We start from the raw sequence: 21817 nt of genomic DNA, 5'->3' as shown, positions 1-21817 counted from the left end.
CTCCCACAGCCGATGAGCCAGGACTGAAAGCTGGTGCTGGGCCTCTTCTGCACATGGTGAGCTCCGCAACGGTGCCACCGGCATTGATCTCGCTCCTCGCTTTCCCACCTAAAAGTCCAATTGAATGCAACACCTACGGTGCCCACTCGAGGCTGTGCCGAGCCCGTCGCATTGAGCACGAACGTCAGGGCCCTGCTCCCACAGCCAAAGAGCCAGAATAAAATGCTGGTGCTGAGCCTCTTCTGCACATGGTGAGCTTCGCAACGGTGCCACCGGCATGGATCTCGCTCCTCGCTTTCCCACCTAAAAGTCCAATTGAATGCAACACCTACGGTGCCCACTCGAGGCTGTGCCGAGCCCGTCGCATTGAGCACGAACGTCAGGGCCCTGCTCCCACAGCCAAAGAGCCAGGATAAAAAGCTGGTGCTGGGCCTCTTCTGCACATGGTGAGCTCCGCAACGGTGCCACCGGCATTGCTCTCGCTCCTCGCTTTCCCACCTAAAAGTCCAATTGAATGCAACATCTACGGTGCCCACTCGAGGCTGTGCAGAGCCCGTCGCATTGAGCACGAACGTCCGGGCCCTGCTCCCACAGCCGAAGAGCCAGGATAAAAAGCTGGTGCTGAGCCTCTTCTGCACATGATGAGCTCCGCAACGGTGCCACCGGCATTGCTCTCGCTCCTCGATTTCCCACCTAAAAGTCCAATTGAATGCAACAACTACGGTGCCCACTCGAGGCTGTGCCGAGCCCGTCGCATTGAGCACGAACGTCCGGGCCTTGCTCCCACAGCCGAAGAGCCAGGACTGAAAGCTGGTGCTGGGCCTCTTCTGCACATGGTGAGCTCCGCAACGGTGCCACAGGCATTGATCTCGCTCCTCGCTTTCCCACCTAAAAGTCCAATTGAATGCAACCTCTTCGGTGCCCACTCGAGGCTGTGCTGAGCCCGTCGCATTGAGCACGAACATCAGGGCCTTGCTCCCACAGCCGAAGAGCCAGGATAAAAAGCTGGTGCTGGGCCTCTTCTGCACTTGATGAGATTCGCAACGGTGCCACCGGCATTGATCTCGCTCCTCGCTTTCCCACCTAAAAGTCCAATTCACTGCAACCTCTTCGGTGCCCACTCGAGGCTGTGCCGAGCCCGTTGCATTGAGCACAAATATTTGAGACCTGCTTCCACAGCCGAAGAGCCAGAATAAAAAGCTGGTGCTGGGCCTCTTCTGCACATGGTGAGCTCCGCAACGGTGCCACGGGCATTGATCTCGCTCCTCGCTTTCCCACCTAAAAGTCCAATTGAATGAACCTCTACGGTGCCCACTCGAGGCTGAGCTGAGCCCGTCGCATTGAGCACGAACGTCAGGGCCCTGCTCCCACAGCCGAAGAGCCAGGACTGAAAGCTGGTGCTGGGCCTCTTCTGCACATGGTGAGCTCCGCAACGGTGCCACCGGCATGGCTCTCGCTCCTCGCTTTCCCACCTAAAAGTCCAATTGAATGCAACCTCTACGGTGCCCACTCGAGGCTGTGCCGAGCCCGTCGCATTGAGCACTAACGTCAGAGCCCTGCTCCCACAGCCGAAGAGCCAGGATAAAAAGCTGGTGCTGGGCCTCTTCTGCACATGATGAGCTTCGCAACGGTGCCACCGGCATGGCTCTCGCTCCTCGTAATCCCACCTAAAAGTCCAATTGAATGCAACCTCTACGGTGTCCACTCGAGGCTGTGCCAAGCCCATCGCATTGAGCACGAACGTCAGGGCCCTGCTCCCACAGCCAAAGAGCCAGGACTGAAAGCTGGTGCTGGGCCTCTTCTGCACATGGTGAGCTCCACAACGGTGCCACCGGCATTGCTCTCGCTCCTCGCTTTCTCACCTTAAAGCCCAATTGAATGCAACATCTATGGCAAGCACTCGAAGCTGTGCTGGATGCCGGCACGTATAGCACAAACGTCCGGGCCCTGCTCCCATAGCCAAAGAGCCAAGACAGAAAGCCGTTGCTCGGTATCACCTATGCATGCCGAGGTCTGGAACGGTGCTCTTATCGTGGTTGTTTCCCCTCAGTTTGCCACCGAAAACTACATTTTCTTTCTGCCTCTCTACTGCGTGCTCTCAGTCATTAAGTAGCACAGCTCATAGAAGGCAAATCATGCAGTGTCTGCTCCCACACCTTGTGTGCCAGGATGGAAGGCTGGTGCTAGGCATCACCTACCTCTGTTGAGCTGAGGATCGGTGCCATCAACATGGCAGTCCCCTCTCACTTTGCCACTGGAAACACCACCCGAGCTACCAAGGACTGAATGCTGGTGCTGGGCTAGAAACTACATGGGCTAGAAACAGTCTTATGTTTTTATACCTTTGTCAAAGCAGAATAGAGAAGATTAATTACCTTCATAGCCGTGTTCTGGAGCACAAGATGTAATCCTGGTGAAAGTGCTGGTGTTTTAGCTTTACCAGAGGATCCTTTTCTGTATTTGGCCCTTTGTTTGTTACAGACATCAGCTAGAAAAGAAAAGAGACTGTGGCTCATCAGGCTCCTTATATCCCAGCTGGTGGTTTGCCCCACCCCTGCCCTAGGGCATTGAGGGAGGGGTTGTGGGTGGGGCCTGGGGTATATGAGGCACAGGCTTTCATTAGGGAGCTCATTCAGTTCTTAGGCTTCACTAGGGTTACTTCTCTGTAGTTCATTCAGTCTTTCGTAGCTTCTAAGATTTGTGATTTTCTTTTTCTTCTTTTTTTTTGTGCAGTTAGTTTTTGATGCTTATTGAAATAGCGGACCGGGTGGGTACCAGGACTCGGCGGGCGGGCGGGTATTAGGACCTGGTAGGTGGGCGAGCACTAAGACCCGGCGGGAGAGTGCACTAGGACCCGGTGGGCAGGCGGGCACTTGGACCCAGGGCTGCCCCAACGGGTGGTTCTTGCCTGGCTCTTCCCAACGGGAGCCACACGCAGCCAAATCCTTCCCAAACAACAGCCTCCATCCTACGAGATTCAACAAACCCCTTTGCACACACAGACCTCAGTGGCTGCCTCCTGCGTCTTCTTCATCGTCTTCCTCCTCCGTGCCTGGATCGCATCCATGTTCTACGATGCTCGAGAGCGGGTACCAGAGAGGCAGCACAGAGATGGAGTTATAGGTGGGAAAGCAAGGATAGTTTGCCATGTTGGTGGTACCATTGCGGACCTGGCTGCGTGTAGGTGTGCTCAGTGTGATACCAACAGTGTTGTAGTTGTATATTGGGGATGAGGCTTTATAATATTAAGGTTTTGTAATATAAAGGCTTTACAATATTAAGGCTTTGCAATGTTAAGGCTTTGTAATATTGGGGCTGGGGTTAAGTTGCTCAGGGAATGAAACAGAGGGTTTGAGATACCATGACTTAAGCAGACACACTCTAGTTCAAGACAATGTCATCTTTGGGTGACAGACACACTCTGCGGTTAACAAGAATGCTCTCGTTGTACAACCTATGAAACTAAGTGGGTGCAGAGTGGTTCTGGAGTTAAGCAGTAAGTTAGGTACCACACGTGTGCCAGAGAACGATGGCATCCAGCCATGGAAGGAGAGAAATAGATAAATAAGAGGAGGGGGCGTAGGAAATTCAGCAAGGGGAGATGTAACCACTTGACATGTAGATTAAAGGCCTTGGATAGGCTGTAGACCTTGGAGTACCCAACCCCGGAGGAAACAATGGAGGGAACTCAGTAGAAAGCAGTTTTCAGTCCAGACAAGGGTGGATTGCCACGTTGCTGGCGCTGTTGCGGAGGGCACCATGTGTAGGTGATGCCCAGCACCAGCTTTCTGTCCTCCAGCATTCCCTCTCTATGCTCCATCACCCAGTGCCCACAGGGACAGCCCCACAACCACCTTAAAGGGAACCCACCCGCATCCTCCGATAGGGCCCCAACTTGGGGATACAATGATGTGTCCATCCACAGTATCCCCCATATCCCCACCGGTGTCAGGAGAAGTGACAAAGCAGCACATTTTTATTGGAATCATAGGGTTTTCCCTCCGAAATACAGGAAAAGGGGGACAAAGGGGCCACAAATGAGGGAGGAAAAGGGAAAACAGGAAGGTTATAACCAAAACCGGACATTTTCCCCCTCCCACCCCCTTTTCCCACCACTGAAATTTGGGATTTAGGGCTGTACCAGGAAGAAAGTGTTAACGGGCCCCAAACCTCAACCTTTTCACCCAAAACCAAGCCCAGGAGCCCCACATGGCATCTCCCAGCGCTGTTCCCAGTCCTGAGCCTCCAGGACCTGACTTTTGGGGCAAAAAGACCTTCAGTTTGAGGTTCACCCTCTGGGGTCAACCAGGGGCATGTCTGGAGCTGGGGAAGACCCTCAACCTCCCACTATACACCAGTTCAAAGCAGCCTTCCTCCCAGTACACACCAGTTGCCCCCTCCCTGTCCCCCATAGCCAAACTGGGGGACACACCCCCAGCCCCGGGGGTGTCCATGGCTCAAGGCCAGGGCCTCCAGACATGGTGGGGAGGCCCCGGCAGCATCTCCTCCTTGGGGCAGCGCTGCTGCGAGTCCTCACGGCCGCTGGGGCTGAGACCATGCTGGGGCCCCCGGCTTTGCCCCCAACCAGGCCGTATAGTAGGCCCTGAAGTAGGCTCAAGACCAGGCCCGTAACCGTGGTAACCAGGATGCTTGGACCTGTCACCATGGCAACCGTCGCCAGGGCAGCGGTCAGGCCTAGGCCTGAAGCTGTGGTACCCAGGGGCGTAACCGTGGTAACTGTGATGGTAACTGGGGCCTATGGGCTGTCCGTGGCAGCCAGGGGGTCCTGGGGGGTCAGCAGCAAACGGTGTGGGGCACAGCGCCGTGGGGCACAGCGCCGTGGGGCCAGCGGCGGGACGTGGGGGCTCCGTTGGAATGGCCATGAGGAAGCGGGCAGCGCGGGTCAGGCATTCCCAGTATCCGCAGTGGTACCGGTGCAGGAACAGCTCCTCCGTGCCCTGTGGGTCTGTGCCGGAGAGAAACACCGTGATCTATGGGGCCCCATAGCAGCCACCGCCTCACCCCGCAGCCCCATAGCACCTGCCCAAGGAGCCCCACAGCCCCAGAGGAGCCTCGCGGGGGGCTGTGGGGCTGGCTGTGGGGCTGGGGGACACCGAGGCACAGACCTGCTGGTGGCGGCGCCTGCAGGAGCTGCACTGTCTGCCGCAGGATTTCCGCCTTCGGCACCTTGGGGCTCCGGAGGCGCTGTTGAGGGGGGGAAATGTCGTGACAGAGCCTCAATAGCATCCTCATAGTACCCAAAGCGTCCAGGCAGTGCCCCGATAGAGCCCTGCGCGCCTCAATAGTGCCCCATGTCGTGATGGAAACCCCAAGCCTGTCCCGACAGCGTCCCGATAATACCGCAATAGCGCCCTGACAGCTCCCCCTGGTGGGGTGAGGCAGCAGCACGAAGCTGCTGCAGCTGCGGCAGCCCGAGCCAGTCGTGACGATCGTGAGAGAGCCCCGAGCGTCACGACAGAGTCACAACAGAGCCCCAGCAGAGCCCTGGGAGTCATGGTAGAGTCGTGATCATCGTGAGAGCGCCACGATCATCTCACAATAGAGCTGTGATCATCGTGAGAGCGCCACGATCGAGCTGCGGTGGAGCCGAGCTGCGACAGAGCCACAATAGAGCCACAACAGTCATGACAGAGCCAGGATAGTTGTGATTGGTAGAGCTGGGATGGAGCCGCCATAGTCGCAACTGGGGAGCGATAGAGCTGTGATAGTGCTACCGTAGCTGTAACAGAGCCACAATAGGCGCGATAGAGCCAAGACAGAGGCATGATAGTGCCACAATAGGCACGATAGAGCCATGAAAGTGCCATGATAGTCATGACAGAGCTGCGATAGAGGCCCAATAGTTGTGATAGAGGCATGATAGGGCTGTGATAATCACAACAGACGTGTGATAGGGCTGTGATAGTCACGATAGAGGCGCAATAGCCACGATAGAGATGTGCTATCACGACAGCGCCTCACCTCGTCGCGGGTGGCCGCCAGCAGCAGCAGCCGCAGCTGGTCCAGGCTCCGGTTCATCCGGTCGCGCCGGCGCTTCTCCAGCAGCGGCTTCAGGAGCTGCGGGGTGGGGGGGGGGGGGGGGGGGCCGGGAACTGGGGATGAACTGGGACAAACTGGGACCGCGCCGGGTCGGACCGGGCTGGGCCGGTCCCGGGGGGGGCATCGGGGTGAGGGGGGGGTGTCCGTTACCTGCCGCAGTCCGGGCTCGCTCGCGCTGCTCATGGTGAGGGGTCGGGGCTGACCCGGGGGGGGCCCCGCGGGACCTTTAATGGGCCCGGACGGACCCGCCCCGGGGGAGGGGCCAAAGGGGGAGGGGCACTGGGAGCACCGGGGGGGACATTGAGGGGACATTGGGGGCACTGGGAGCACTGGGGGGGCACTGGGAGCAGCGGGGAGGGCACTGGGAGCACTGGGGGGACATTGGGGGGCACTGGGGGGACACTGAGGCACTGGAGGGGCACTTGGGGGGCACTGGTGGGGCACTAGGGGGGCACTGAGAACACTGGGGGCACTGGGAGCACTGGGGGGGCACTGGGGGACATTGGGGGGCACTGGGGGGACATTGGGGGCACTGGTGGGGCACTGGGGGCACTGGGATCAATGGGATCAATGGGGAGGGGGCTGGGCTGTGCCGCCGGCACGAGTCACCCCCCTCCCACCCCCCACTTCCCGGGCGGTCTCTTTGATCCCGCACGTGGCCGGCACCAGCCGGGGGGGGAGGGGCGTGGGAACCGGAGAGCGGGGATTCTCCCACCCCTCCCCCACCCCCTCCCCGGCACCTTTTGGGCTCATTCCAGCGGGATTTGGGGCTGGGGGAGGGGGGGACAAAAGGTGGGGGGAGAGGGAGGGGGAGGGTCCCACACGCGCCCAACCCCCTCCCGCCCCCCCCATTGACTTCTCGCCCCCCAACGTGGCTGCATCCAGAGCTTTATTACGGGTCCCCCTCCCCCCCCCCCCCCCCGCATCCTCAGCTTCTGATTGGTCGAGGGGGAGATGGGGTCACTCCCATTGGTCAGTGCTGGAGGTGTTGTGGGGGGAAGCCATGGGGCAGGTCCATCTGTGGGTCTTGTCTATGGGTCAAGTCTCTCTATGGGGCCGCTATGGGGCTGCCCACGGCTCCGGTCCAGCCGTGGGGCAGGTCCATCTGTGGGTCTTGTCTATGGGTCAAGTCTCTCTATGGGGCAGCTATGGGGCTGCCCACGGCTCCGGTCCAGCCGTGGGGCTGGTCCATCTGTGGGTCTGTCCATGGGTCAAGTCTCTCTATGGGGCAGCCATGGGGCAGGGCTCGCTCAGTGCTCGCCGTGGGGCCAGCGCAGGCACCACTCGCAGGCGTTCTGGAACATGCGGCTCCAGGGCGCCTCCTGGCCCCCCGCGGCCGTGGGACTGCCCCACGCCGGGGGCCACCAGGGCCACTGCCAGGCGCGGACGCCGCGCTCCGGGTGCGGCATCATCCCGAGGTGGCGGCCGCAGGGGGAGCTGAGCGCGGCCACGGCGCCGCCGGAGCCGTTGGGGTTCATGGGGTACCGGCCCGTGGGGCGCCCCCCATCGTCCACGTACCGCAACGGCACCAGCCCCGCGTCCAGCGCCGCCGCCAGCGCGCCCGGCTCGCGGAACTGGAACCGGCCTGGGGGGGGGCAGCAGTGAGACACCCCCCCCCGCAGTGTGACACCGGAGTGACCAGTGACCACCCAGTGACCACCCAGTGCCCCAGTGCCTCCCCAGTGCCCCCAGTGCACCCTCAGTGTGACCAGTGACCACCCAGTGACCACCCAGTGCCCCAGCGCCTCCCCCAGTGCCCCCCCAGTGCCTCCCCCAGTGTGACCAGTAACCACCCAGTGCCCCCAGTGCCCCCCCCAGTGCGACCAGTAACCACCCAGTGGCCACCCAGTGCCCCAGTGCCTCCCCCAGTGCCCCCAGTGCACCCCCAGTGCGACCAGTAACCACCCAGTGCGACCAGTGCCCTCCCAGTGTCCCCCAGTGCCCTCCCAGTGTTCCTCAGTGCCCCCCCCGTGCCCCCCCAGGATTCCCCAGTGCCCCCCCAGTGTCACCAGTAACCACCCAGTGCCCCCCCAGTGTCCCCCAGTGCCCCCGCACGCACCTTCCCCATGCGCCACCCAGACGCCGAGGCACGACCCCTCCATCCCGCGCAGCATCAGCGCCGGCCCCGGCTCCACCCGCACCGTCACGAATCGCGACTCGAAGCGTCGCGACAGGTTGGGGCACAGCGCGACAGCAGGGGGCGCCTCCGCCTCTGCTTGAGGTCGTGATGTCACCGTCGGGGAAACCCCCCCCCCCAACAAGGAGAATCCCCCACCCCATGGGTCACCCCCACCCATGGGTGCCCCCCCACCACCCATGGGTGCCCCGCGCCCGCCCCATGGCCTGCCCGCACCTCGGGGGGGCCCGATCCAGCCGAGCAGCGCCAGCAGTTGGCAGCCGTTGCAGACGCCGAGGCTGAAGGTGTCCGGGCGCTGCCGGAACCGTTCCAACGCCCCCCGCGCCCGCGGGTGGAAGCGCACCGCGGCCGCCCAGCCTGGGAGCGCAACGGGGGCCGGTCAGGGAGCCCCCAACAGGGACCCCCCCAAACAGGGACACCCCCCAATGAGACCCAGTCAGGGAGCCCCTAACAGGGATGCCCCCAACAGGGACTGGGTCAGGAACCCCCCAGACAGGGAACCCCGGTCAGGGACCTCCCAACAGAGACACCCCCAATGGGACCCGGTCAGGGACCCCCCCCAACAGAGACACCCCCCCCAACAGGACCCGGTCAGAGACCCCCAATCAGGGCCCCCCAGTGAGACCCCCAAGCCAGGGCCCCCCAAACTAGGGCCACACTAACCCAGGGGCACCCCAAAACCAACAGTGTCTCCCTCAACACCCCCCCTGCCCCAAGCCCCTCAAACCCACCCCATCGTCAGGAATGGGGTGTCCTAGAGGGGGGGGAGACGGGACCCCCCCAGGTTCTCACCCTTGGCCGAGCCCAGGACGTCGCCGTAGCTGAACCCCCCCACGAAGACGAGCCCCCGGAAGCCATCAAGGGTGGCGGAGCCCGAGCACAGGTCCTGGGTGGTCACGTCCCACACCTGGGGGTACCCAAAAGATGGGGCACCCCAATGGGGACACCAGGGACACCCCCAGGACATGGGGGGGACACCCCCAGGACACGGGGGGGACACCGGGACCCCCCCAATGCTCACCTGGAAGCCGGCCATGAGGAAGGCTGCTGCCATCTCCCGGTCCCCGTTGCTGCCCTCCTCCCGCAGCACGGCCACGCGCGGCCCCGGCAGCTCTGGGGACAGCGGCGTCACCCCCATAGGCCGCGCCTATGGGGCGGCCCATAGAGCCCCCCGCAGGGTCCCACAGAATCCCACAGATCGCCCCAGGGACCCACGGACACCCCAGGATCCCATAAACGCCCCCAGGATCCCATGGACCCCCCCGGATCCCATAGATCCCCATCACCCCCATGACCCCTGATGATCCCATATGGTCTCATAGCCCACCATGATCCTATAGATCCCATTGCCCACCATGCCCCATAGACACCCATTGCCCCCTGTGCCCCATAGACCACCATGACCCCCATGATCCTGTAGATCCCCATTGCCCCCCATGCCCCATAGACCCCCATTGCCCGCTGTGATCCTGTAGATCCCCATTGCCCACCATGATCCTATAGATCCCATTGCCCACCATGCCCCATAGACCCCCATTGCCCCCCGTGCCCCATAGACCCCCATTGCCCACCATGCCCCATAGACCCCCATTGCCCACCATGATCCTATAGATCTCCGTTGCCCCCCATGCCCCATAGACACCCATCGCCCACCATGATCCTATAGACCCCCATTGCCCACCATGACCCTATAGATCTCCATTGCCCCCTGTGCCCCATAGACCCCCATGATCCTATAGACCCCCATTGCCCTCCATGATCCTGTAGATCTCCATTGCCTCCTGTGCCCCACAAACCCCATAACCCCCGTGCCCCATAGACCCCCGTTGCCCCCCACTCCCCATAGACCCCTGTTGCCCCCCACTCCCCATAGACCCCCATTGCCCCCCACGCCCCATAGACCCCCATTGCCCCCCACGCCCCATAGAGCCCCGTCGCCCCCCACACCCCATAGAGCCCCATTGCCCCCCGCGCCCCACAGACCCCTGTCGCCCCGTGCCCTCACCCATGTGCCGCAGCAGGGGGGGCTCCTGGCGCGGGTCGAAGGTGAGGCGGTAGGAGGGTCCCCGGCGCCGCCGCGTCTCGGCCTCCTCCTGCTCCACGCACTCGGGTGCCGCCTGCTCCCGCTCCAGCCGGAAACTCGTCTCTTCCCAGAGCGCCCGCAGGGACCCCACCGGCTCCCGCAGCACCTCCGAGCCCCCCACCTGCACCCGCACCTGCCATGGGAGAGCAGCCGTGGGACGGGGGGCACGGGGTGTGGGACACGGGGTGTGGGACATGGGGTATTGGGTAGGGGGTGTGGGGTGTGGGACACGGGGTATGGGACATGGGGTATGGGACATGAGACATGGAACATGGGACATTGGATATGGACACCAGCACCCAGACCTGCCGTGGGGTATGGGGTATGGGACATGGGGTATGGGGTATGGGACATAGCACATGGGGTATGGGACATAGGACATGGGGTATGGGACATGGAACATGGGACATTGGATATGGACACCAGCACCCAGACCTGCCGCGGGGTATGGGACGCAGGGTATGGGGTGTGGGACATGGAACATGGAACATGGGACATTGGATATGGACACCAGGACCCAGACCTGCCGTGGGGTACGGGACATGGGACATGGGATATGGGACACGGGATGTGGGACATGGGCACCAGCACCCGGACCTGCCGTGGGGACATGGGGACACAGAACACAGGACATGGGATATGGGACATGGGACATGGGGTGTGGGACATGGGGTATGGGATGTGGGGTGTGGGACATGGGACATGGGATATGGGATGTGGGACATGGGGTGTGGGACATGGGCACCAGCACCCAAACCTGCCATGGGAACATGGGACATGGGATATGGCACATGGACATGGGCACCAGCACCTGCCTCTGCCACAGGACATGGCCCATGGGGACACGGCCCATGGGGACACAGCCACCAAGCACGGGTACCAGCACCCAGACCTGCCATGGGGGCACAGCCACCACCACCCGCCCCTCGTGTGCCCCCCAGACCCCCCCCCCCGACGTCCCCGTGTCCCCTCACCGTGGCATCGGGCCCATAGGGGCCACTGTGGCCGATGGGGACGCAGCTCACGCCCCGCTCCTGGTACCGGTGGCAGATCTGCCCCGCGGCGCCCACCGGCACCTCCAGCACCAGCCCCGGCTCCTCCGCAAAGAGCACGGCCAGAGCTGCGGACAGCGACAGCGCCGGGGGTGTGGGTGCGGGGTGGGGGTGCGGGATGTGGGTGCGGGATGGGGGGTGTGGGTGCAGGGTGTGGGTGCGGGATGGGGGGTGTGGGACACGAAGGGGGGTGCCGGGACTCACGGGGGGTCTCGGGGGCCACGCTGGCCAGGTCCACGTGGAGGCCGCAGTTGCCGGCAAAGCCCATCTCGAGCAGGCAGGTGAGGAGCCCCCCATCGCTCACGTCGTGCCCCGCGCTCAGCACCCGCTCTGCACCCAACAGGGTCACCCCATAGCACCCCGGGTCACCCCAACCCCCTGTGACCCCGTCACGACCCCTCATCCCCACCCCCATCGGCCCCACCCCCCCAGTCAACACCCACCTCGGATGAGGCTCTGGGTGACCCGAAAGGCCCCGTCGAGACTTTTGGGGTCCTCAAGGTCAGGACAAGTGTCCCCCAACTGCGAGAAGACCTGAGCCAGGGCGCTGCCCCCCAAGCGGTGCCGGCCCGGAGAGAGCTGCACCCACAGCAGCGCCCCTGCACCAACAGAGCGTCACAGCACCCAACAGAGCATCACAGCACCCATGTGGGTACCCCTGCACCAACAGAGCGTCACAGCACCCATAGGGGTACCCCTGCACCAACAGAGCGTCACTGCACCCATAGGGGTACCCCTGCACCCAACAGAGCGTCACTGCACCCATGTGGGTACCCCTGCACCCAATAGAGCATCACTGCACCCATAGGGGTACCCCTGCACCAACAGAGCGTCACTGCACCCATAGGGGTACCCCTGCACCCAACAGAGCATCACTGCACCCCTATGGGTACCCCTGCACCCAACAGAGCGTCACTGCACCCATAGGGGTACCCCTGCACCCAACAGAGCGTCACTGCACCCATAGGGACCCCCAGAACCTCCATGAGGTGGTTGTAGGTCCCTGAGCACCCCCAAACCCTCCCCAGCACCCAAAGCCCCCCCCTGCACCCACCTTTGCCATTGGGACACTTGAGGTCCGGGGTGACGGTGGCCGTGATGTCGGGACATACGGCGTAGGCAGAGACCACCAGGGTGCCTGGCGGGCGCCAAAGGTCACCGCGGTCACAGTGGGGCACCCATGGGTCCGTCACCGCGGTGGTGGCACCACCCCCGGGTTCCTCCCCATGGCGATGCCCCATAGCCCCCCCCCACGTGCCCCCCGCGGCCTCACCGGGCGCCAGGACGGTGTCGGTGCCGACGCGCGCGGCCATGCTCAGCGAGTCCTTGCCGCCGTCGATGGCCACCCCCAGGCGGTGCAGGAGCCCCACCAGCCCCTCGCAGGCGGCCACCAGCGCCCCCCCCTCCGCGCCCGTCTTGGCGCCCCACATCCAGTTCCCGGAGCACTTGACGTCCTGGGGACAACGGGGATGGTGTCACCTGCGGCCACCACCCGCCGTCCCCCATCGCCTCCTGCCCCCCACCTCAGTGGCCATGGGGCGGCCGTGGGGTGCCCACGAGCAGGATGCGGCCCTGGCGACCAGAGCCCAGACCCCTTCTGGGAGCGATGTGGTGCTGGTGGCCGGGGTGCTGAGCCCCACAGAGCCTCACGTCCCATAGTAGGGCACCGGCCACGCTGTTGTCCCCCTTGGCCATGGGGTGGTGGTGGCATCTCCCCCATGGTGTCAATACCCCATGCGCCGTCATTGCCCCCATGTCCCCGTCATTGCTCCCATGTCCCATGTCCCCATCACTGCTCCCATGTCCCCATCACTGCTCCCGTGTCCCCCCGTCACTCCCATGTCCCCATCACTGCCCCCATGTCCCCGTCGCTCCCGTGTCCCCACTCACGCGCAGGTCGGTGACGCGGGCGAACACCAGGTTGGTGAGCGCCTCGGCGAGGGCCAGGCGGGCGCCGGCGCCGGGGTCCAGCAGCCCCTTGACGGGCTGCTCCCCCAGCGCGGTGGCGGCGCCCACGGTGTCGAAGTGGGACAAGGCCACCACGGCCACGTCGGCCAGCGGCGTGTGCAGCGGCCCCACGCACTGCTGCTGCGCCACCAGCCCCGTCACCGAGCGGTCCACCTGCGGCACACGGCGCCCGTCACCACGGGGCGCGCGGCGCCGCGCGGGGCGGGCAGGATGCGGCCCGTGGCGACGGGGGTACCTTGTTGGTGAGGTAGCGCTTGCTGGCCACGGCCGGCAGCCGCAGCACCCGCTCCAGCGCCCGCAGCACCGACAGCCCCGGGGGCAGCTCCAGCGGGCGCAGGGTGGGGGGCACCCGCTGCAGCACGAACTCCTGCGGGGGGGGGGGGGCATCATCACAGGGGCACCACCATGGGGGGGCCCCCATTGTCACGGTGATCCCCATCCCCATGGGGTGTCCCCATCCCCATTGGGTGTTCCCATCACCATTAGGTGTCCCCATCGTCATCGTGACCCCCATCCCCACGGGGTGTCCCCATCCCCATTGGGTGTCCCCATCACCATTGGGTGTCCCTATCCCTATGGTGACCCCCATCCCCATTGGGTGTCCCTATCCCCATGGTGACCCCCATCCCCATTGGGTGTCCCCATTCCCACGGTGACCCTCATCCCCATTGGGTGCCCCCATCCCCATGGTGACCCCCATCCCCACTGGGTGCCCCCACTCCCAGTGGGGGATCCCCACCACCACAGGGGTGTCCCCAAGGTGCCAGCCCCTGGGGTGCCCACAGCGGGTCCCCCCCGTCCCCCCCCGTGTCCCCTCACCTTTTGCGGCATCTTGCCCAGCACCCACTCCAGCTCCAGGTTGACGGGGGTGGGGAGCCCCTCGTGGGACCCCCCCTCGGGCACCGGCGCCTCCAGGTCATCCACCAGCACGATCTGGGGGGGTCGGGGGCTCCGTGGGGCCGGGGTCCCTGTACCCCCACACCCCGCACCCCATACCCCACACCCCATATCCCACATCCCATATCCCATATCCCACACCCCACACCCCACACCCCATATCCCACACCCCATAACCCATACCCACATACCCCATATCCTGCACCCCATATCCCATACCCCACACCCCATATCCCACACCCCGTATCCCATACCCCATATCCACATACCCCATATCCCATACCCATACCCCACATCCCACACCCCATACCCATACCCCATACTCCACACCCCACATCGCATATCCCACACCTGATACCGCATACCCCACACCCCTCACCCCCCACCCCCCCCCCCCCCCCCACGGCTCACTTTGCCGTCTCCGGTGACGGTGCCCACCACGCAGAGGGGGCAGCGCTCGCGCCGGGCCAGGCGCTGCAGCAGCTCGAGGCGCGGCGGCCGCACCAGCAGCGCGTTGGACTCCTGGTACTCGGCCCCCCAGAGCTCCAGCACGCTCAGCGTCGGGTCCCCGCGCTGCCGGACCCAGCGTCACCGCGGGGGGGCGCCCCGGCCGCGGCAGCCACGGGGGCGCAGCGCATGGGGGTGCAGCGGATGGGGGCGCTGGGGGGTGCTATGGGGGGGGGGGCCGGTACCTCAAAGCGACTGGCGTAGATGACGGCCCCCGCCGGCTCGCTGATCTCCTTGAGGACATTCCCTAGGGACAGCGGTGGTGGGGATCCCCCCGTGCCCCCACATATATCCCCCCCCCCCATCATCCCCCGTATCCCACGTCCCGGTACCGTTGCCGCCGGCGCCCTGGTCGTGGATGCTGCTGATGGGGTTCCCCGCCCCGCTCTCGATGCACCCCCTCAGCACCCGGTTCAGCTTCTGCTCCATCTCGGCGTCCCCCCTCTGCACCGCGCTCGCGTCCCGCTCCTCCGCATTGTCCCCCTGCACCTGGGGGGGACACACACACACAACGGGGTCACAGCTCCCCATACCCCCCCCCCCCAACCCACCCATAGGGACCCCCCGTTACCTGGATGGAGGAGGCTGCGCCCCCCCCGACGCCGATGCGGTAAACGGGGCCCCCCACTTTCACCACCAGCATCCCTGGGGGGGGGACATGGGTGAGACCCCAAACCCCCCCCCCCATGGAGAGCGTGGGGGCCCCGGGGGGGGTTTTGGGGTGCTGGGGGGGGTCTCACCGGGTTCGGGGGGCTCCTTGCGCACGTGCTGGTCCTCGATGGCGCCGATGCCCCCACTGAACATGATGGGTTTGATCCACTCGCGCCGCTGCCCCCCCGGCAGCACCTGCCCGAAGGAGCGGGCAAAGCCTGGGGACACCCCCCAGGGTCACCCCATGGTGTCACCCCATTGTCACCCCCCAGTGTCACCCCCCCAGTGTCAACCCATGGTGCCACCCCCATTGTCACCCCCCCAGTGTCACCCCATGGTGTCACCCCCATTGTCACCCCCCAAATGTCACCCCATGGTGCCACCCCCATTGTCACCCCCATGGTGTCACCCCCATTGTCACCCCCCAAATGTCACCCCATGGTGCCACCCCCATTGTCACCCCCCCAGTGTCACCTCCCCACTGTCACCCCCCCAGCGTCACTCCATGGTGCCACCCCCATTGTCACCCCCCCAGCGTTGCCCCAACCCCACCCCAATGCGGTCCCCAAGCCCATGGAGGTCTCTGGGGGTCCCCCCAAGGCCATGGGGGGGTCCCGGGGAGGGGGGGTCCCCACTCACCGGCCAACACGGGCTCCCCAAACTTGTTGCCGTAGTCGCTGGCGCCGTCGCTGGCGCCAATGGCCACCTCCAGGGGCCGGGCGAAGGACGTGGGGTACGGCAGCGCCGCGTCCTCCCAGGGCAGCTCATAGCCTGGGGGAGGACCAGGGGGCCACAGCGGGTCCCAAAAGGGTCTATTTTGGGGTGCCAGGGGGGTTTCTGGGGTCCCAAAGGGGCTTTAGGGGATTCCAGGGGTTTGGGAGGGGTTTTAGGGGATTTAGAGGAGTTTGGGAGGTGCCGGTGGGGTTTGGGGGTGTCCTGGACTGGTTTTTGGGGTCCGCAGGGCTGGTTTGGGGTCCCCGTGTGTGTATTTGGGGTCCCTGTGTCAGTTTTGGGGTCCCAGTGTCAGTTTTGAGGTCCCTGTGTGTGTATTTGGGGTCCCTGTGTCAGTTTTGGGGTCCCGGTGTCAGTTTTGGGGTCCCTGTGTGTGTATTTGGGGTCCCTGTGTCAGTTTTTGGGGTCCCTGTGTGTGTATTTGGGGTCCCCGTGTGTGTATTTGGGGTCCCTGTGTCAGTTTTGGAGTCCCCAGGGCTGGTTTGGGGTCCCTGTGTCTGTGTTTGGGGTCCCCGTGTCAGTTTTGGGGTCCCTCTGTGTCTATTTGCGGTCCCTGTGTGTGTATTTGGGGTCCCGGTGTCAGTTTTGGGGTCCCGGGGCGGGTCGGGGCTCACCGGGCAGCAGCAGGTTGCCGAAGCTGTACCCCGCGGTGCCGGCGATGACGTGGGCGCCGCGCCCGGTGCTCTGCACGTCCCGGATGCGGCCCCCGGTGCCGGTGGTGGCGCCGCTGAACGGGGCCACGGCTGAGGGGGCGGGGCCAGCGCTGAGGGGCGGGGCCAGCGCAAGCCACGCCCCCTCCCGAAGCCTCAACCCCTCTCCGCTGAAAGCCACGCCCCTCATTGGGCCACACCTCCTCGCGAAGCCACGCCCCCTCATTGAACCACGCCCCACACGAAGCCGCGTCCCCCGCTGAAGCCACGCCCCCTGTTGAAGCCACGCCCCTGCCCGAACCATGCCTCTCATTGGGCCACGCCCCCTCCTGAAGCCACGCCCCCATTAGACCACCCCCTCTGCTGAAGCCACACCCCTCATTGAGCCACGCCTCTGCGAAACCACACCCCCCTGCAGAAGCCACGCCCTCTCGTGAAGCCACTCCCCCCTCCTCAAAGACCGCTCCTCATTGGGCCACGCTCCCTCTTTAGACCACGCCCCCTCGAAACCACGTCCCCCGCTGAAGCCACGCCCCCTCCTCGAAGCATGCTCCTCATTGGGCCACACCCCCTCATTAGACCACGCCCCCTCCCGAGGCCACGCCCCCCGCTGACCGGTGGGGAAGTTGTGGGTCTCGGCGGTGAAGGTCACGTGACGGATCGTGGTTCTGAGCTCGAAGGGGCTCGGCCCGGCCGGGTCCTGCGGCCACAGCGCCGAGAGCGGCGCCCCCCGGATGGCGCTGGGGGCAGCGCCCGTCAGCGACCCACACACAGCCCGTTGGGCCCACACACACCAGGTGTGACCCACACACAGCCCGTGGGACCCACACACAGCCCGTGGGGCCCACACACACCAGGTGTGACCCACACACAGCCCGTGGGACCCACACACAGCCCGTGGGGTGCCCCACACACACCAGGTGTGACCCACATACACCAGGTGTGACCCACACACAGCCCATGGGGCGCCCCACACAGCCCAGGTGTGATGCAGACACCCCATGGGCCAACCCATGTCTGCCCTCTGGGGCACACCACATCCCACCCCATGGCCCTACCTGCTGTTGTCGGAGAACTTGATGACGTTGTTGGGGTTGCTGGAGCTCTGGGTGCTCATGATGCGCTGGAAGAGCGACTGCGGCTCCTCGCGCCCGTCCACCACCAGCCGCCCCTTGAAGAACCAGTGGCGGCTGTGCTCGCTGCGGACACGGGGTCAGCGGGGACAGGGGGGTCAGCGGGGACATGGGGGTCAGCGGGGACGTGGGGGTCAGCGGGGACGTGGGGGTCAGCGGGGACGTGGGGGGTCAATGGGGACACGGGGGGCAGCGGGGACACGGCGGGTCAATGGGGACACGGGGGGCAGCGGGGACACGGGGGTCAATGGGGACACGGGGGTCAATGGGGACACGGGGGGCAGCGGGGACACGGGGTCAGCGGGGACACGGGGTCAGCGGGGACACGGGGGTCAACGGGGACACAGGGGTCAGCAGGGACGTGGGGGTCAGCGGGGACATAGGGTGTCTATGGGGACATGGGGATCAGCGGGGACATGGGGGTCAATGGGACATGGGAGTCAATGGGGACATGGGGAGTCAATGGGGACATGGGGGTCAACGGGGACATGGGGGTCAGCGGGGACATGGGGGTCAGCGGGGACACGGGGGTCAATGGGGACACCGGGGCTAAGGGGGACATGGGAGTTAATGAGGACATGGGGGGTCAATGGGGACATGGGGGTCAACGGGGACATGGGGGGTCAATGGGGACACGAGAGTCAATGGGGACACCGGGGCTAATGGGGACATAGTCTTGGGGGTGACATCAGTGAAGGACTGGGGTGGGTTTTGGGGTCCCCAGTGCAGCTCTGGGGTCCCCGGGGCAGGTTTTGGGGTCCCTGGGGCAGGTTTAGGGCCCCCAGGGCAGGTTTTGGGGTCAATGGGGCAGGTTGGGATCTATGGGGCAGGTTTTGGGGTCACCTATTGGACTGCGCCAGGTCGAAGCACTCCACCGTGGTGGGGTTGCGCCCAGCAGCCAGGAAGAGGCGGGTGTAGAACTGCACGTCCCAGGGGTCGAAGGCCAGGCCTGGGCACAGCGACGTCCCACGGTGTCCCCATTGCCCCCCATCGCCCCCCATCCCCCACGTCCCGCCCCCCACGTCCCGCCGCCCGTGGCCCTCACCCAGCTCCAGGTCCGCCTGCTCCAGCGCCCGCTGCCCGCTGCCCAGCACGTCCACGGTGGTGACGGGCGCGGGGCTGACGGGCACGCGGAGGCTCCGCAGGGGCTCGGGGTACAGCTGCTCCGTCACCGGGTCCCGCAGCGCCCGGCTCAGCCGCCCCAGCGCCGCCGCCGGGGGGGGGCGCAGCGAACTGCCAGCGCGGCGCAGAGTCACCCCCAGCACAGGGCACCCATGGGGGGAGCCTGGCACCAGGCGTGGGCCCCCATGGCCCCATATATCCCATATGCCCCACTGCATGCCCCATACCCCCTATATCCCATATCCCACACCCATATCCCATACCCCATACCCCATATATGCCATATCCTACACCCCATATCCCATATATCCCATATCCCACACCCCATATCCCACACCCCATACCCCATAACCCATATATCTCATATCCCACACTGCATATCCCAAACCCCATATCCCCATAGCCCATATATCCTACACCGCATGCCCCATATATCCCATATCCCACACCCCATATCCCACACCCCATATATCTCATATCCCACACACCATATCCAATACCCCATATCCCTATGTCCCCATAGCCCATATATCCCATACCCTATACCCTATGCCCCCATATCCCCTACCCCACACCCCATATCCCACGCTCCATACCCCATATATCCTATATCCCATATCCCATACCCCACACCCCACATCCCACACCCCACACCCCATACCCCACACCCCATATCTCCCATACCCCACACCCCACACCCCCGCCCCACCTGCAGCAGGAGCCTCCGGGATCGCTCCAGCCTCTGCACTGGTTCCAGCCCGGCCGCCCGGCACAGGGACACGGCGTTGGTGGAGTCGGCCGTGCAGACCCCGAGCCTGTGGCACCCATGGGACCCCATAGCACCCATGGGACCCCCACAGCACCCATGGGATCCCATAGCATCCCTCGGACCCCCACAGCACCCATGGGACCCAACAGCACCCATGGGACCCCAGAGCACCCATGGGAACTCCATAGCATCCCTAGGACCCCCATAGCACCCATGGGACCCCATAGCATCCCTAGGACCCCCGTAGCACCCATGGGACCCCATAGCACCCATGGGACCCCCATAGCATCCCTAGGCCCCCCGTAGCACCCATGGCACCCTATAGCACCCCTGGGACCTCTATAGCACCCATGGGACCTCCATAGCACCCATGGGACCCCCCCCAGCATACCTGGGCCCGATCTCCAGCAGCACGTGGGGGCCGTGGGGCTGCAGGAAACTCTCGGGGGCCACCTCGTCGCCCCCCCCCAGGGGGGACCCCAGGATCCAGCGCAGGATCCGGCCCTGCTCCGCGTCCGGGGGGGCGTCCCCTGTGTGCAGCGAGGCTGGGACCCCCCCACGGACCCCAAACACCCCCAAATACCCCCTGCTGACCCCCAAACACCCCCAAACACCCCCCCATAGATCCCCAAATACCCCCCATTGACCCCCAAACACCCCCCATTGACCCCAAACACCCCCCATAGACCCCCATTGACCCCCAAACACCCCCCATTAACCCCCAAACACCCCCCCTTGACACCAAACACCCCCCACTGACCCCCATAGACCCCCCATTGACCCCCAAACACCCCTCATTGACCTCCAAACACCCCCCACTGACCCCCATAGACCCCCCATTGACCCCCAAACACCCCCCAAACACCCTCCATAGATCCCCAAACACCCCCCACTGACCCCCATAGACCCCCCAAACGCCCCCCATTGCCCCCCGCCCCCCCGCACCGTCCCAGGCCAGGTAGTAGCAGGTCTCGCAGGTGACGCTGGTGACCGAGGGCTCCACGGCTCGAGCCGCCCTCAGGGGGGACCCCAGCCCCAGCCCCAGCGCGGGGGGGGCCCCCTCGGACACCCCCACCCGCTCGGGGGGGCCGGGCCGCACGTAGAACCGCAGCAACTGCATCTGAGGGGGGGGAACACACATGGGGGTGGGAGCGGGACCCCCAAACGTGGGAGCCCAACCCCAGGGACCCCAAACATGGGAACCCCCCCCAGGGACCCCCAAATATGGGAACACCCCCAAGGACCCCCAAATATGGGACCCCCCCCCCCAAGGACCCCAAACAGGGGACACTCCCCCTAACTCACTGATGGGGTGTCCCCCCCCCATTACGTCATTAAAGGGGTTTTTTTCCCCCTTTAAGGACATCACCACGTGCACCCCCCCCCCAAAGGGTCGCAATTGGGAGTCCCCCCCCCAAAGTACCACGCGCCGCTCCCGCAACCTCTGACCCCGCCGCTGCCGCGCGCGCGGCACCAGAGGGGAGGGGGAGGGGCTTGAGGAGGGGGGGGAGGGGCCGTGGCCCCCCCCCCGTGACCCCGCCCCTCCCCCATTCATTCGCCCATTGGAGGGGGGCGGGGGACGCCCCCCCCAAGGCCAATCCGCACCACGTGACCCCCGGGGGGGGTGGGGGGGGGGGCGGGGGCAGCGGTCCAGGGGGGCGGGTGGGGGGGTGGGGGAAGGTCACGGGTGATGTCATGGGTGACATCACGGGTGACGTCAGCTGGCCTTGGAGCAGGATGGTGCCGCCCCCCCCACGGTGGCCCCACACCAGGGTGTCCCCATAGCACCCATGGCACCCATGGCACCCATGGCACCCATAGCACCCATGTCACCCATAGCACCCGTGGCACCCATGGCACCCATAGCACCCATGTCACCCATAGCACCCATGGCACTCATGGCACCCATGGCACCCATAGCACCCATGTGCTTATGGGGGGGCCACCACGACCTGGAGGACCCAGCACCCTCAATAGGGGACTCAGCACCCCCAATGTGGGACCCAGGAGAAGGGGGGACCCCAAAAATGGTTCCCCAGCACCCCAATAAGGGACC

The 21817-nt window shown here is 64.8% G+C and overlaps 2 protein-coding genes across 2 annotated transcripts; both read right to left on the bottom strand.

Moving 5' to 3' along the window:
- Positions 1-3958: 3958 nt before the first annotated feature.
- HES7 (hes family bHLH transcription factor 7) lies at positions 3959-6475 on the bottom strand. The gene is made up of 4 exons (XM_030474569.2): positions 6211-6475; positions 5983-6078; positions 5127-5205; positions 3959-4966 (listed from the first exon to the last, which is right to left on the bottom strand). Exons 1-4 carry the CDS (start codon positions 6370-6372, stop codon positions 4458-4460), a joined length of 846 nt encoding a protein of 281 aa, XP_030330429.2. The 5' UTR covers positions 6373-6475; the 3' UTR covers positions 3959-4457.
- A 457-nt stretch (positions 6476-6932) lies between these two features.
- Positions 6933-20923, bottom strand: PFAS (phosphoribosylformylglycinamidine synthase). The gene is made up of 28 exons (XM_030474573.1): positions 20707-20923; positions 20153-20291; positions 19706-19807; positions 18916-19103; positions 18714-18819; positions 17796-17936; positions 17353-17477; positions 16702-16830; positions 15995-16126; positions 15445-15573; positions 15276-15349; positions 15037-15193; positions 14890-14951; positions 14609-14770; positions 14120-14233; positions 13536-13667; positions 13223-13453; positions 12606-12786; positions 12387-12470; positions 11776-11931; positions 11537-11662; positions 11255-11400; positions 10203-10413; positions 9219-9310; positions 8990-9104; positions 8414-8554; positions 8120-8272; positions 6933-7645 (listed from the first exon to the last, which is right to left on the bottom strand). Exons 1-28 carry the CDS (start codon positions 20900-20902, stop codon positions 7311-7313), a joined length of 4059 nt encoding a protein of 1352 aa, XP_030330433.1. The 5' UTR covers positions 20903-20923; the 3' UTR covers positions 6933-7310.
- Positions 20924-21817: the final 894 nt, after the last annotated feature.

The sequence above is a fragment of the Strigops habroptila genome, unplaced genomic scaffold (assembly GCF_004027225.2).
Source record: "Strigops habroptila isolate Jane unplaced genomic scaffold, bStrHab1.2.pri NW_022045602.1_ctg1, whole genome shotgun sequence".
NCBI lineage: Eukaryota > Metazoa > Chordata > Aves > Psittaciformes > Psittacidae > Strigops > Strigops habroptila.
The sequence above is the reverse complement of the archived record's forward strand: the minus strand, read 5'-3'. Positions and strand labels throughout refer to the sequence as shown.

Excerpts from the sequence above, each read along its gene's own strand:
- PFAS (XM_030474573.1), bottom strand. The coding sequence starts at position 20,902 with ATGTGTGTTCCCCCCCCTCAGATGCAGTTGCTGCGGTTCTACGTGCGG. Across the intron at positions 13,668-14,119 it reads TGGGCAAGATGCCGCAAAAG|GAGTTCGTGCTGCAGCGGGT; the intron begins GTGAGGGGACAC and ends CCCCCCCCGCAG. Across the intron at positions 12,787-13,222 it reads CCCGCGTCACCGACCTGCGC|GACGTCAAGTGCTCCGGGAA; the intron begins GTGAGTGGGGAC and ends CGTTGTCCCCAG.
- HES7 (XM_030474569.2), bottom strand. The coding sequence starts at position 6,372 with ATGTCCCCTCAATGTCCCCCCCGGTGCTCCCAGTGCCCCTCCCCCTTT. Across the intron at positions 5,206-5,982 it reads TGGCGGCCACCCGCGACGAG|CGCCTCCGGAGCCCCAAGGT; the intron begins GTGAGGCGCTGT and ends CCCCCTCAACAG. Across the intron at positions 4,967-5,126 it reads GCAGGCGCCGCCACCAGCAG|ACCCACAGGGCACGGAGGAG; the intron begins GTCTGTGCCTCG and ends TCTCCGGCACAG.